Consider the following 15,374-nt stretch of genomic DNA (forward strand, 5'->3'; position numbering starts at 1 on the left):
CTGGTGGCCTGCAAGGACACCGTGAAGCTGACTACCCGCCGTCTCCTGCAGGAGCGTCAACGTGACCGAAATTGCCACGCGAAGATCATCACGTCTTCCAACGCGGATATCGTGGAGGGCATTCGGCTTGAGGACGTCGCCATGAAGCAGGAACCCGAGGACGAGGAGGATTCCTACCTGGAGGCAGTCGAGATGCCGTCTCTATCGCCCTCGTCGTCTAGCAATAGGCATGCAGGTGCAGCACATCGTGTTCGGTCTCATGCACGTAGTCTACGTTCTATGACGAACCCAAGCGCGGTTTGGGCACATTTTGATCTGTGTGCTAACGATCCTCTACGTGCACTGTGTCGAATCTGTGGGGCAGTGGTGGTTAGAGGCGGGGCAAATCCACGACAGTGTGGTACAACGAACCTTCATCGACATCTCAGGGTACATCACGGTGGCAGACTCATTGGCACTCGCTATCACGGTAATAGTTGTTGGTCGAACCTTTCAGAAGCCGAACTGATGATTATATTGTGGATGTTTATACATTTATGAGAATGCACACAATACTTATATACTTAATACCATAATTTGGTCCCACTATTAATTCCAGCTCTATTCATCTCGGTAATTCATCAGTATGACCAGCAATTCACTAAGCATCTAACAGTACAAGTATTCAGAATCAGTAGTGCATTGTTGACTGAGCCAGTTATATTGCAGTAAGATGATGTAAATAATCCTAAATTCCAAGATGAATTCAGGGAAATAATACTTGTAATACTCGCTTTTCTCTATTTTTTCATATATGAAGTTGATCAGAGTGGTTTCTGAATGATTCGATCATTTGCTAGTACTTCCATACTAAGAGAGTGATAGTATGTAATTTGATAATTGTATCAAAGCTGTTAATGGTTATTGCTATAGTGTGTATGAGTTTATGTAAGATAAGATTTGAAATATGGTTTATATTTATTATATGAATAATATTGGGATCTCTGTAATCAGAGGACTTTTTATTACTTGGGTAATGAACAATCTGGGGAATATATGCATTTTTAATGTATCTTGTTGATATTTTCTGGAGAATCATTTTAATGAACATGAATGGACATGAACTATTTGTATCTTCATAAGCTGTAGTAGTTATATTCATGAACTGAAAGTAATAATAGTTGTTTTTCACAGTACTACAATCACCTCAGACCAATTCAACAGGCAAGACTATAAGAATAGCAGCGCAGTCCTTGGTAAGATCTCATATTAGAAATATTGCACCAGCACCTATATCAGAGCAACAACAGCAACAGCAACAACGACAACCAAAGACTCTTGTGTTAAAAACAATACCCTTAAAAGTAAAGCAGGTTGCACCTACGACCATTAAAATGCCACCCCGACAGATAAATCAGGGAGTGCCTCATAATATCGTACACCAACAGCCTACAGAGGTAATGACATTATTACGTATCAGTTTCTATAGCAATAACTTAAATATTTAATATCTTTCTTTTTTAGGTTTGTTTAAGATGGAACAGTTATCACAGCAACATGCAGAACAGTTTCCCATCTTTATTGGATTCTGAACAGTTCGTCGATGTCACCCTGGCCTGCGAAGGCCGCTCGTTGAAATGTCATAAAATGATACTGTCAGCATGCAGTGATTATCTCGCTGATCTATTACGCGAAAACCCATGTCAGCATCCAATCATTTTAATGAAGGATCTTAAATTTTGGGAGGTAGAAGCACTAGTCAAATTCATGTACCGCGGAGAAGTAAACGTCGCCCACGATAAACTGCCACAATTGTTGAACGCAGCTGAGGCTTTACAAGTAAAAGGATTAGCCGGTCCAAATCCTTCTTCACGGGTGAACGATGTTTTTTTATTGTTTAATGGATCTAAGATTCCGTTGATACAAGTCTTTACAAAGCATATTTTTTTTTGACAGAATCCAAAGCCACCTTTACTTATTCCGCAATCGAAACCGGTAGTATCTCAACAAGTTCCTCGAGGCGCTTCAGAGACCAAAGAGAAACCTTCCACTTCTGGAGTTTCTACGCCTTCTAGTCCTAAACGCGCGCAAAAACGACAACACTCGGAACCAATCGAGCCAAAACCCTTTACAAAGATACGCTTACAACGACCTGTTACACCGTCACAGATTACTACGGTTAAGTTGGAACCCCTAGATATCCCTCTCAGTCCTACGGAAATGTTCTCCGAAAATAACGAGGACAGTTCAAATCCGTCGAATTTTGACAAAATCATGAGTTTACACGAGGAAGATGATCCAGGTGGCAACGAGGCTACCGATGGCGAAAGAGAAATTCATTTCTGCGAGATACCTGACCCACCCGATATAAACGATAGCGAGGATCAAATGGAATTTGTACCTACGGACTTTTTAGAACAAGAACAAGACATAGTCGAAGAAACAGATACAGCCTCGAACAAAGATTGCAAAGAAGAAGAATCTAGGGAGGATTATAGTTCTGTTGAACTCGAGATCGGTGAAGGAGACGGAGTCGAATGTTCAAAAGAAAAGAAGCCGGTTTAGTGAGATGTTCTGAATTCAGTATTTGGTTTGTTTGACGGAAATGGAGTAAGATCGTCGTTTCGGATTTTTAACAAATTCTTGGAATTATCCAGTATTGCCACGAGACTTTTATTTTGTTAATCAAGTATTGATTTCAATGGTTTCCTCTTTTCTTCGAAATTAATACAAGAGAGAATAATGTATATATACATATATCTATATATTATTTTTGTGATAGTGTTTTATGAAATCTATCGTCGCATTAAATCATTATGCAATATATGCAATTTTAACTTTATTTGTGTTTAATCAGACGGAACGCAACATGAAGTTATACATATATCGAGATTTTACCGTTTGTTCTCAGAGTAATATGACAAATATTTCATCGACATTGTAAATAGAACGTAAACGATAAAAAGTAAAACTATTTTTATCACTTACCGTATGAATCGTAGCGGCTACGTATACCTTTCGAGTATTTTCTTCAAGTTCACTGTTCGAAACTGATATTTCTATACAAACAACTATGCCAGAAAGTATGAGAGAGATATTTAAGTGAATATTATTAATTAATTACACATATTTACAAGAGTACCTATAACTACTTTTCTTGCATAGTTTTTAGAGATTCGAATACGATATATGACTTCTACGTTGTCAAACAATTTTAATTTATTTGTTGAACAAAAAATTTTATATTATACTTTTTTAAATCGTAGATCGATTTCATTAGTCAAGTAGAAATTGATCGATTATTTTAAATTCGAATGATATTTGAGTCTAATGAAAATCACATTGAATCATTAATGAAAATTCGGAGATTACCTATTCCTATTTTAATCACAAATATGCTAACAGCATAAAAAGGATATAGCTTCTTGAAAAGAAAGTTGTACCTGTTAATTTTCATGGTCGTTTGCAGTATAATATGATAAACAGTACAACGGGTTAATATTTTTTGTTATTTATGTTGTATGAAATCTGTTTATTTTAATAATATCCTTTTAAATATGTATGTAGGCATTGTATGGAATAAGATGTCTGAATTTACTAATACATTAATGAAAATCAAATACATTCATGCGTTAATCGTAAAAATTCATTATTATTAAATAAAATTGCAAAATTAATAAAGTGATAACTCGATATTTCATACTTTTTATTACATTTCTACCTTTTCTCGTAGGTTCCTAAAGATCATTGCGTAAATTTTACTTCGAAAAAAGAATTATCTTTTTAGCATTATACGTGTATGTAAGCGTTATGTAAAAATAACATTCTACGTATATGGTATATATTAAATCGAAGCTAGCGGCAAAATTACGTTTGTTGTAAAGATCCATGTATGATTGAAAAGTATATGTACATTGTATAACATGTGAAGTTATGTGTTATAAATAAACTGCTATAATAGTACATAGCGAAATAATATGCGTTAAGTATGTTTTATTCTAAAAAATTTACTAGTTTTACTATTTTTCTATGACAAATTACTTTTCTTTAAAATAAAGAATTATAAATAAAATTGAAAAAAGAAAAACATTTTATCGATTATTTGGGAAAATTCGAAAAATTATTATGTATCGTAACTACATATTAATGGAACTGTAATTCTATACAAGTTCCTTCTATGTTTAACATCTTTATATATATATTAATATGTTACATTCTTTGAATAGATAGAAAAATTCCTTGTTCTCATTTTATTGCTAAAAATATTGTCGAGTTTCAAAATATAAACATAATTAATCGCACAGACGTTATTATATAATTTCAAGCATTCAAGTTCAATACTCCCAATTAATAAAAAGCACAATTTCCAAGTTTTTGTTTTATTCAAACAGTAATGGAACTGTAAGTTATCAATGATTCATAAAATAAATTTCATTTGAATAATTGAATCTGCTAAATAATCCATCTCATCTTATTTATTTCTAAAGACAATTCTATTATACATACACCAGGTACAGATTAATATTCATGCAACAAATAAGTTTCGAGGGTTACAGTGTCGATATTAGGGCTCCGATGTAAATCGAATTTCTGTATTTATGCTAATCCTATATAATTTGAGATATTTACTTTTTTCATTCATTGTAAACGATATTTCACGTGGAAAATTATTTCATTTTATAGAATAATTGTTTCTATTTTGAGTTGTTTTAATATTAAAATTACAACACTGAGATTGCTGATTTGATCCCGAAGTGGGTCGCGGACTGTGATGGCGCCACGTTATCTCTACCCGTCCCACCGGACTGTCAAATCGAGCAACATTGTTTGTATACGAAATTTTTATCAGTTTTCAACCTTAAGTACGATCCGGGCACTTGGAGCAAGTGAATAAGATCAGGTTCGTACTCGCGCCTATTTTCATGATGAAATATATCAATGTTATCTTACGAAATTGTTCGTTCATCGCAGATGAACGGAAATGCTAAAAGCTGGATGTGACCGGCGCTGCTACTACCTTTCTGTCAATTTGTTCTCCTCCCTTTCTCATTTTTCTTCGCGATACTTATTCATTTTCTGTTTTCTCATGCACCACGAAAAATGATTTTATTCTCATTTCTTGCACGAGATAAAGACATTCGAGAAAAGTCAGTTCTTGAATGCAATCTTGTTTTGGATTACCTGTAATTGGTTTTGCCTTATTTCTCTTAACCTAACTGGAAAGTTAACAGTAGCTGGACGACCAGTAGCTTTCGAAAACGAAATTTCTCAAATGAAATTTCTATGCGAATTAAATTTAACGTTAAGCATGAATTTGACGTGGTTGATGTACTGTGTAATAAAGTCAATTTGGTTTATAAAGTTCATGTTGCAAATGTAGAATTTGTGAATTAATATTTAATAGTTTGTTATAATTATTTCCTATGTAAACTGGTAAAAGAGTTAGACTTATTTTTAAAGTGCTTTTCCAGGGTAAATGTTTCGTAATAAAGCTTTTACGCCTTAATATAATTATTTCTAACAATAACATTATATGTTATCATTGACTTTTTGTAAAGACACTTGTTAAATTGTTTTAGAAATATTATTGAATATAAATATTGTTCTACTAAGGTTGTATAATATTAATTTTTGTTAATAAACTGATTACTTTAAAGAATATAAATTTAACTGAAACATAGTTTAGAGTTTATAAATATCAAATTAAATATATAGAAATCTTTCAGTGATGACTTTTATTTGAATTAATTATTATTAATTTTTTAGGATGAATCGTACAATGGATGAAAAGGAAGAGTTGGTCAAAAAGTCTTTATTTAGTTTTGTGAGAAAAGAGGTACCAACTGCCCAATTAAGGTAAAAACAAGAAAGAAAAAGTGATGGAACTTATTTATAATTCAGCAAATGTATATGTGGAACTTATATAATAACTGCATTTAATGTGTTTTTGTATTTTATAAAGATATCTCTTCCAGCTTAATAGATGACATTGTCCTGAGCTATGTGGTTAGCATGGTAGAAGAAAGTGCACTTGAGGAAGACTTGGACGTTGATGGATTATGTGAAATGGTTTCTGCTTGTCTTCCTGAGTTTTCTACTATTGAAAAAGAAGCAGTGTCCAAGTGGTTATTAGATGTTGAAAGTAAACTACGGCAAGAAAGCAAAGGGAATGAAAATTGCCAACCTCAAGATCCCTTGAGTCATATTAGTTTAACAGCTCTGTTACCTCCTGGTACACAGAGAATGAGAGTTCATCATCTCTCAGAAACTAGTGATGCTGGAAGTGATTCTAGTGGAGAATATTTTTCAGAAGTAAGTTCCTTCCACTTTGTTTTTGAAGTAACTATTAGTTATTTTAAACCATGAATGTCTTATTTATCAGGAATCATCTTGGCATCAAGTAGCACTTTTACAAGAAATGTTCCCAGCTGCAAGTCCAGCAGAAGCCAGACATTGCTTGGCAGTTGCTGGTGGTGATATAGCAAAGGCAGCACAACTTGCACTTCATAGACAAGAAGCAGGGCAAAGTATTGTTAGTAATCTTACTTTTCTAACAGTAAGTATCTATTTTTACATGCATGCACTTTTTATAAAATATATTATATAATTTATTTTTTGTATGATGTTTGAAACTTGTACTATTAATTTAAAATGTTATTAAATTTATACATGTATATACAGATGTACGTACATTTTCATAGTAATGAATCAATTGTGAGTTAAACGATATAAAATAGCTTAATTATCTTCTACAGCCAAACGGTCGTAACAAGGCCAGAGTGAACGACGAGGAATTGAAATCACGTATCATTGCACGGTATAGTTATGTTGATAGAGACGACGACTCACGTGAGCATCGTCCAGTCGCACCGAAAACAGAACCAAAAAAATTAGTACGTTACTTAGATAATAAGATCGTAAGTGTGAAGGGTGAACGATACACTGAAGTAAGAAGGGGTGGTGAAGAGGAGGATGGCAACGAAGGTGGTAGAAAAAGAGGTCATTGCCGACCGTAACCAGTCCCTTTGCCTCCACCCCCCGATCCACCCCCTTGGAGGCATCTGATTTTGAATTAAAGCTTTCGCTTAGATTCTCTTGTCTTGCTTATAAAGGAATACGGACAGGGTCTTGAATTTCTATATACTTGCAGCACTATCTATTTTGTACCTCTCTTTTTTAGTTGAATTTGTTTTATCCACAATGACTTTTATTGATTTTAGAATTATTTTTATGCGTGATATTATAATCATTGTGATCTGTCGCAAAAGTCTGGGAGCATTTTAAAAAACCGCAACTAACTTGCCTTTCATAGTGTGGACTAATGAAAATTTCTCCATAACGGTACATCGCTAATGTTATTAATTATTATTATTACGTCGCAGTTTAAGTACCTGTTAACGTATAATTAACTTACGTTTGAAACCTTTTATTTTTTACCGAAATAACTTTATATAATGGTCACAAAATAAATTTATGATTTTTAGTTTAGAGAAACTTTTATGACAGCGAACTTATAGGTAAATGTTAAAATACAAGACGTAATTTCGTAATGTTTTGTTGTTTTTCAACAGTTTTTTTAGATTTTAAATCTGCTGTAATTACAGAATTTCATTTATGAATATATGATTACACTATAAGTTCGTTTACTAAACTTATAATTCAATTTCTGCGATACAATGTCGATAATTTTACTTATTATTTTCAAACGCATACACTCCTTTACTATTAAAATAATATACACATTTTATTTATTAAACGTGTTATGTGTCCTATGCTCTTCAGTAAATATTGAATCATTGTTATATTAACTATTATTATTAAGACTATGATACGTGCTGATATATCTTGGAATATATTACAATTATATATTTTATAATGTTAAGTAATAAGATTAGTTCAGTTGATTGTTTCTCAACGTTACTGAATTTGAGTAAAATCTCTGTCTCTGTCTCTCTCTCTCTCTCTCTCTCTCTCTTAGACTCGTACTATGTATGTAATGAAAAGTACGTAAGAACGATAAAATGATAAGTGGTATGTCTTTGCAAGGAGTTCGGTTTCTTGCAAAAACACTAAAAATAAAATGATATATAACAAAAAAAAGTTTAGGAATTTTTATGTGCACACTTACTTGGAAAAAACCGAAAAAATTCCAAATAAATAATTATTCTAAGCATGCATAGTTATAATTATTATCTACAAATATAATCGAAATTCACCAAAAGTTTAATACAATATTAATTGTAAAAAGAAAAAATATCGTGCAAGTGAATACTGCGTGCGTACTGAATCTCTTGGTATCGCAGAAAAAAAATTATAATCAAGTTGTAGATTTCGGATAATAAATTGTAGTATATGTATTAGGTAGGAAGAAATATATATATAGTATATATATACATACACACAAATATATATACATATATATGTATGTATTATACATAGATATATATTTATATATATATAAACAGATATTATATATACATACATGTAATAGATACGTAAGCGGGATGAAAAAATTGCTTACCGCGCCATATAATTTACCAGTATTACTATTGTTATTGCTATTATTGCAAATTTCAAAGTGTAGATGGATATAATCCTTTAAATCTTAGGATATTAATAAAGTCGAGTGATTACTTGCAATAATATATGTATACTAGGAAGCGAAGTTTAGTAATGAATTCATAGAGACACCAACTTTTGACGATCGTATATCGTGATTTGACACAACAAGAAGTGTAATTGATCAGAAATATAAATTTACATTTTCATATTTTTTAATTGGACCCATTGATACATTGTTTAAGGAGTCACTGGTGTCGTTAAATTTTATTTATTACATTTATTAATTCATTCTATTAACTGCGTGTCTTTCTTATTAATGTATTTGTTTATAAAACTCTTGTTTTAATTATTTGATAATTTTAATAAAATAATTTTAATAAAAAGAGAAGAAGAAAACTATATATATACATATATATGTAGTTTTAACTTATATATATATATATATATATATTACTATTATATATATATAAGTATATTGAAAAAACTTGAGCCGCTCCTTGCCATAGGTGATTTATAATAACGCTACAGAGGAGTCATATTATTTCTAATAATTGTAATTACCGAATGATGAACATATATTCACTGTAAACTAAATATTACTCTACTGCCGATTAATTTCAGACAGAACAATGTTGCTGTAAGATTTCCGAAAGTATGTGTAATAGAATAAGATAGCAATATATTAAAAAAATTATTAAAAACAGAAAAAAATAAAAAAATATAAAGAAAAGTGACAAAAATAAAAAGAATAGGATAAGATGAGCAATTACTATAAACTGGGACACTTCAGTTTCTTGCGAATTTTGCTGTATTCCCTTCAATGTAACATATGAGTATTTTTAATTAGCAATATTGATTACATGTAATCTGTTATTATGAATGTGCAATTAAGATCGTATATAAAAATTAGGATTTATTCATACGTTTATACGAAATTGTTTGCTTATAAATGATCATTATTGTTTAAAACAATAATTCTGTAGCTTATTTTGTTGTCTTCGAAGCATTTTATTGATACAAAATGGTGGAAAGTTTACATCTAGAAAAAAACGGGATAACAAAAATTATCAGCTGCATTATTACTCAAATGATATTCTACATTGTTACAAAATTAAAGACAATGAAAAAAATTTGTTTAAGGATCCCTTTTGTTTTATGAATTCAAGCATAGGTATAGAATAATAGGAAGAAACAATTATGGTTTTTGATTATTTTATTTGCCTTTTGAGGAAAATCATTTAATTAAACAGAAATTTCATTATGATCGGAAAGAAAAATAGTTCTCTCAGTCTGAGTAGATTTTAAATATAACATCAAATTCAAGATACATATATGATTATAATATTACATATATTCTGTGGTGATAATGAAGAACTCCGGGGCCTTAAAAAGTGATCCAAAAAACAAATAAAAAAAGATTCTATTAACAGTCCCATTTTATTTCGTTAAGTTTATTTGAAATTTATCTCTCTTAACATTGATATAATGCAGCAATAAGAACTTTGTTTTATTTTAAAAAGTACATTTTACGGTTTTACTTTAAGAAAAATAAAGTCATATAGAAATATGTTTTCTACGTTTCTTATAGTACTTTCATAAATTCATGATATAATTAATCAATATTTTTTAATAATTAGTATGCATTTATAAAAATATATAACTGTCTTATTGATATATATATATATACTAAATTATTCACTAAATTACGATATTATTATCATACTCGGTAAAATATCTTCTTTTTATGACCTTGTAAAATCAATAATTTCTAGTAATATGTCATCGAATATAGTTATAAAATACTAGTATAGTTAGTAGAATAATGATTGTATGTACACAATGAATGAACAATTTGTTGTTGTTATATTTACCACGAGACTCTTGTATGCATATTTTACCGATTATCGGTTAATTCGACTTTCCCATGCATTTAAAAGTAACAACGCTTTGTTCTCTTGTAAATCGTATCCAATAACTGGATTAATGAAAATTAGAATATAAAAAATTCTTCTAGAAAACAAATAAAATAATAATTTTAAAATTGTTTTTTAAGCATTTCGGTATCAACGCTGATATATATGTTATAATACCTTTTTCAAGTTGTTGCACGAAGAGAATGTAAGTTTTTGAAATGTAATCGTATTTATAATCATTTTTGAATGTTTCATCTATATATTTTAAAAACCGATGATTGTTCAACAGAGAATTTGTGATTTATCTCATTTCGATAATCGATTTCCTAAACTATACGAAGAATAATACATTCACCGTTTAACTTAATATACGTATGTATGTGTGATTACATTATATTATTCATAATTACATTTGATTTAAACATAAATAAACCTAATATTATATATAAACCTAAATATCTTTTCTTCACTCAGTACTAAGAATTCTGAAATTCTATACATATAATTATATATTCAAAAACATGAAAATAGAATCGATTATGTTTTCTATCGTTCATAATCTTCATATCCTAATCCACCATAATCGTATCTTAATCGTATCTTATCGTCATTTCAATTTTACATAAGGTGATTAATAATCAACAACTAAACACTTTCGATTTTCATATGAAACGGCACATGATATTTTATTCGTAAAACGAATTACAATGCCTTTTAAAATTATAGCAAATAAATAAAATCGTTCACGTAATATTGCATTATAATTATGTAAAATTAAATCAAGGTACGTATATGATTTATATGCAATACATACATGTCGGTGAATGTAATTTTTCTATGATAATTATAATATATATATGTATAAAAAAATCTCGCTTTCTGTTAATTTCATCAATGTCAGAAACAAGCACCACTTTGACATTCATAAGATGAATCGAAATAGGTCATCCGGTGCATATAAATATAAAAACTATCATTCTCAATGTCACATGTGAAAATCCATTCATTACAATAATATGTTTATTAACGATATTAATAAACACTTTCTCCGGCTGAACTTCGTTTTGGGATAGACTGAATTTCTGACTTTTTTTTCATGATGTATGATAGGTTTTGATGAGTAGAATCTAAAAATAACTAGTTTTAAGCTGCGGAAAGCGTTATTTTAAAAGTTATGGATATATAAAATTAATATTTTGGATACTCTCACCAGAAACTATCGTACACTATAAAAAAGAAAAAAAAATGAAAAATTCGATGTGCCACAAAACGCTTTTCTGTTTTACTTTGTTAGTTGCTTGCTCCTGTTAACTCCAAATATTTATCGATGGTTATTAAGAAAAAGCGAGTCAAACGTAATCATACTGAAATGTAGATTCACAGGGAATGAAAAAGTGGCGAAATTGCAAAAAAGTTTACAGGTTCTCCTTAAATTTAAACAATGACAGATCGTTTTAATGTATGGAGAATGAACGATGAAAAGATTATTATATCGTGGTTAAATTCGTTTTTCCAAATGACAACTGGAAACGTATCTCCGTTTAAGTTTTTTATTTCTTCTTCTTCCGCGGTTTGTCTTGCGGAGCTGGTAGGTTCTCTTGTTTTCGCTTGGACGCAGGTTTTGCACCGATACTGCCGCCTTTCTTTCTCCTTTCTTGTCTCTCTCGCTCCTCCAGCTCTTGATTCTCGCGCTCTATGAGCGTAATTAGCGTGTTGCACCGCCGCTGAAGTTCTAAAGCTGTACGAGACTTTACGAACCAGTCAAAACGAAATTGTGGCGCCGATCTGACCGTGGCACGAAGCTCCTCATATACGTTTTCCTTGTCAAAGCCAAGCTTGTGCAACATACACACGAGGAATCGATCCTCCTCCTCGGTGTAATTCTTACCTTTGTTAGTTCCGTACGCTATCCTCAATTGATGAAAAGGAGCACGGTACCTTGCCATTTTGGCGTCTAAGGCTTTCTTAATCCCGGCTCGTCTCTGTATTTTTGCTTCTCCTCGTTCAATTTGAGCCATTACCCTATCTATATCTTGTAACTCATGACACCTTTCCCAAAAAACAGCCGAGTACTCCATCACTTCTTCGGGAGTTTTCCCTTCTACTTCCTTGGCTATGTTCTCAATATCATCACGACCATATTTTTCATTAGCTTTTATGAATTGATTAAAATCTCTCTTCGTCCAGTTCGTGAAGCCTTGAGTAAGCAGTTTCTCTTTCTCTGCAACTTCTTCATCAGTTAATGGTTGAGCTTCGTCTATCTTACGTTGCTCTTCTTTTTGAATCCTGGCAGCATCCGATCCAAGCTCTGGATTTTTTGGAACTTTATAACCTACCGTTTGCCGGAAGTAATATATCTCTTGGTCGAGTAATTCAAATAATCGTGGCGGGAAGAATTGGAAGTCTTGGACTATCGGTTGCTTTGGTGGTCTAGGTGCTTTCGGGGCTTTTGGCTCTGATACTCGGAGAGCTTCTCTGAAGTAAGCATCCACCGCGTAATTGGCTTTACGTTCGCGTTTCGGTGGCTCTATCCAGTTACCTATTCCAAGAATCTTTTGTTTTTCGCGGTAATCCTCACCTTCGAATTGGTAGACGGAATCCGTGGGTGCGTCCACAGTGAAGTTACGCAGAGAAGATTCACCCAGACTTTCTAATTTTTGTTTCATTTCCTCGGTTTTGGCTTCACCTTTTTGAAGTATAGTGTCTATGTCTTCGTCCGTGATGGCGCTGTCTTTCGATGCAAATACCTCGTTTGCACCGTGCCTGATCATGTTCAACATTTCGTCCTTGTTCAATGCTGTCTGCTTCGCGTCCACTAATCGCCCCTGTTGAATAACTAGCTTATCTAAACGCAATTTAACTTCCGCACGTTCTACGATTTTTTCTTCTACGGTATTTTCTGTGATAAACCTGAATACACGGACTTGCTTCTGTTGACCAATACGATGAGCTCGATCCATCGCCTGCAAGTCCATTTGCGGATTCCAATCGGAATCATAAATAATTACTACGTCTGCCGTTGCTAAATTAATACCTAAACCACCCGCACGAGTCGACAGCATGAAAATGAACTTCTCGCTTCCCGGTGCATTGTATTCGTTGATCTGGCGTTGTCTATCCTCATGCGCTGTGTTACCGTCTAAACGACAATATTGAAAACCTCTCCAATGACAATAGTCTTCTAAAATATCTAACATTCTGGTCATTTGACTAAATATAAGAACGCGCGATTCTTGTTGTTGCAATTTTGGCAATAGTTTGTCTAAGATAACCATTTTACCACAATTATAAACAAGATGCTCATCAGTTGTATAAGGTGGTCCAGGCTCTGCACCATCAAATAAATATGGATGATTACAACATTTACGCAGCTGCATCAAGATGTTCTGCAATCTCATCTTCTCAATTTTACCAGCACCGTTAACTATATCTATGTCCTTCATAAGTACCTTGGTATACCATTCTCTCTGCATTTTACTGAGACCAATGTAGACCTTAATTTCTTTTTTAGGTTTCAGTCCCTTTTCTACCTCAGATTTTAAACGTCTCAAAAGGAATGGTCTAAGGACAGCGTGTAATCTCTCGACTAATGAATTATCACCTAAGAAACTATTAGTGTTGAACCAAGAATCAAAATCATCTGAACTATTAAACACATCTGGTAATAAAAAGTTGAGCAAAGACCACAGTTCATGAAGATTATTCTGTAAAGGTGTTCCTGTTAATAGAAGGCGATTAGCAGTTTTAAACTCCCTCAGAATCTCAGATAGCTTGGACTTTTCGTTCTTTATTCTGTGAGCCTCATCAATTACCATGTAACGCCAATTGAACTTCTTAAACACTGATTTTTCCTTTATAACCATCTCATAGGATGTTACACAAACATCCCATTCTCCAGGCATCATAACCTCTCTAATGAAAGTGTTTCGAGTTTCTGCATCTCCTATGAGACAAACTGCTCTCAACGACGGACACCATTTCTTAAACTCATTCATCCAATTAGCCAACGTAGACTTGGGAACAATAACTATGTGTGGACCAGGAATGTTTCTGAAGTGTTTCATATATCCCAGTAATGAGATAGTCTGTAGAGTTTTACCCAAACCCATCTCGTCAGCCAAGATACCATTGATACCATGCTCATACAGAGATATCATCCAATTTAAGCCTCGTATTTGATAATCTCGTAACTCACCAGACTTAATGTAGTGTGGAGATGATTCAAAACGAGTGGTTGGCGCGACACTGGCGTTACTTTCAGCCAACAATTCCTCATCTTCTTCTTGTTCCGTCTTACGGTGCCTATGGTCACCAGAATCGAATTTCACTTGGGTTTCTGGCTGTTTTCTAGGTCTCCCAGCTTTGATCTTTAAAGGGCTCCCAGCCTTGTCCTTCTGATTATTTGTCATAAAATGCGAGAATATTTCAGTTTGCTTTAGTAAATAATCGAATCGTTTACTACGATCGGTTTCAAGTTTTGTTTCGAAGTCACCACCTCGAGACGATGTGGTCTCGGCCGAAGATCCATTCGAATTGTCTCCTGTGTCCCCTGTGTCTGCATTTTCATCTGGTTTCGACATTTTACTCTTTTTTGTTGGAAAAGATGTATTTTCTTGTATGTATAACTTGAATCCGGTTAATTTAATGTGTATGTAAGTAGGCGCTTGATTTAATTACGATAATTGGTGCATTAGACCCGGTCTTTTCACAGTGACGTTCACAAACGCATAATACCAATTGCTGCCATATTGAATAATGTTGTCCCTCCAAAATCACGAAAATGACGCCATCTATAAGCATCTGTTTTTTACGTCACATTAACAGAGGGAATATTTGAACTTATTTTAAACGAGTTATATTGTATGCAAGCATATGTATATCTGTAAATAATTTTGTCACTGGATAACAAATGTCGTCTCA

At 32.7% G+C, this 15,374-nt stretch overlaps 3 protein-coding genes and 1 long non-coding RNA gene across 5 annotated transcripts in view; 3 read left to right on the forward strand and 1 right to left on the reverse strand.

Annotated features, from left to right (window-relative positions):
* The window catches only part of LOC100749551 (protein tramtrack, beta isoform), a 12,176-nt gene extending 9,133 nt beyond the window's left edge, over nucleotides 1-3,043 (forward strand). Inside the window, exons 5-7 of the mRNA XM_003486756.4 lie at nucleotides 1,174-1,436; nucleotides 1,504-1,854; nucleotides 1,936-3,043. Of these exons, the coding sequence (XP_003486804.1) occupies nucleotides 1,174-1,436; nucleotides 1,504-1,854; nucleotides 1,936-2,544 (1,223 nt within the window). The 3' untranslated portion in view covers nucleotides 2,545-3,043. The remainder of the gene's footprint in view (nucleotides 1-1,173; nucleotides 1,437-1,503; nucleotides 1,855-1,935) is intronic.
* Nucleotides 1-8,757, forward strand: part of LOC117151273 — an 18,714-nt gene extending 9,957 nt beyond the window's left edge. The window contains exon 2 of the long non-coding RNA XR_004461065.1: nucleotides 8,419-8,757. This is a non-coding gene — a long non-coding RNA (uncharacterized LOC117151273). The remainder of the gene's footprint in view (nucleotides 1-8,418) is intronic.
* Nucleotides 4,723-7,250, forward strand: LOC100749667 (CUE domain-containing protein 2-A). Of its 2 annotated transcripts, none has more exons than XM_003486757.4 (5): nucleotides 4,723-4,879; nucleotides 5,746-5,835; nucleotides 5,955-6,291; nucleotides 6,362-6,535; nucleotides 6,735-7,250. In XM_003486757.4, the coding sequence occupies exons 2-5, from the start codon at nucleotides 5,747-5,749 to the stop codon at nucleotides 6,993-6,995; spliced, it is 861 nt and encodes a 286-aa protein (XP_003486805.1). In that variant the 5' UTR covers nucleotides 4,723-4,879; nucleotide 5,746; the 3' UTR covers nucleotides 6,996-7,250. The 2 variants fall into 2 exon arrangements, with proteins under 2 accessions (XP_003486805.1, XP_012236927.1); XM_012381504.3 differs by lacking the exon at nucleotides 4,723-4,879 and adding an exon at nucleotides 5,007-5,162.
* A 2,673-nt stretch (nucleotides 8,758-11,430) lies between the features above and the next one.
* On the reverse strand, nucleotides 11,431-15,196 carry LOC100749786 (chromatin-remodeling complex ATPase chain Iswi). Its single transcript, XM_024365256.2, has one exon. The coding sequence runs from the start codon at nucleotides 15,032-15,034 to the stop codon at nucleotides 12,005-12,007; it is 3,030 nt and encodes a 1,009-aa protein (XP_024221024.1). The 5' UTR covers nucleotides 15,035-15,196; the 3' UTR covers nucleotides 11,431-12,004.
* Between the last annotated feature and the right edge of the window lie 178 nt (nucleotides 15,197-15,374).

Source organism: Bombus impatiens, unplaced genomic scaffold, assembly GCF_000188095.3.
Source record: "Bombus impatiens unplaced genomic scaffold, BIMP_2.2 scf_0133, whole genome shotgun sequence".
NCBI classification, from domain to species: domain Eukaryota; kingdom Metazoa; phylum Arthropoda; class Insecta; order Hymenoptera; family Apidae; genus Bombus; species Bombus impatiens.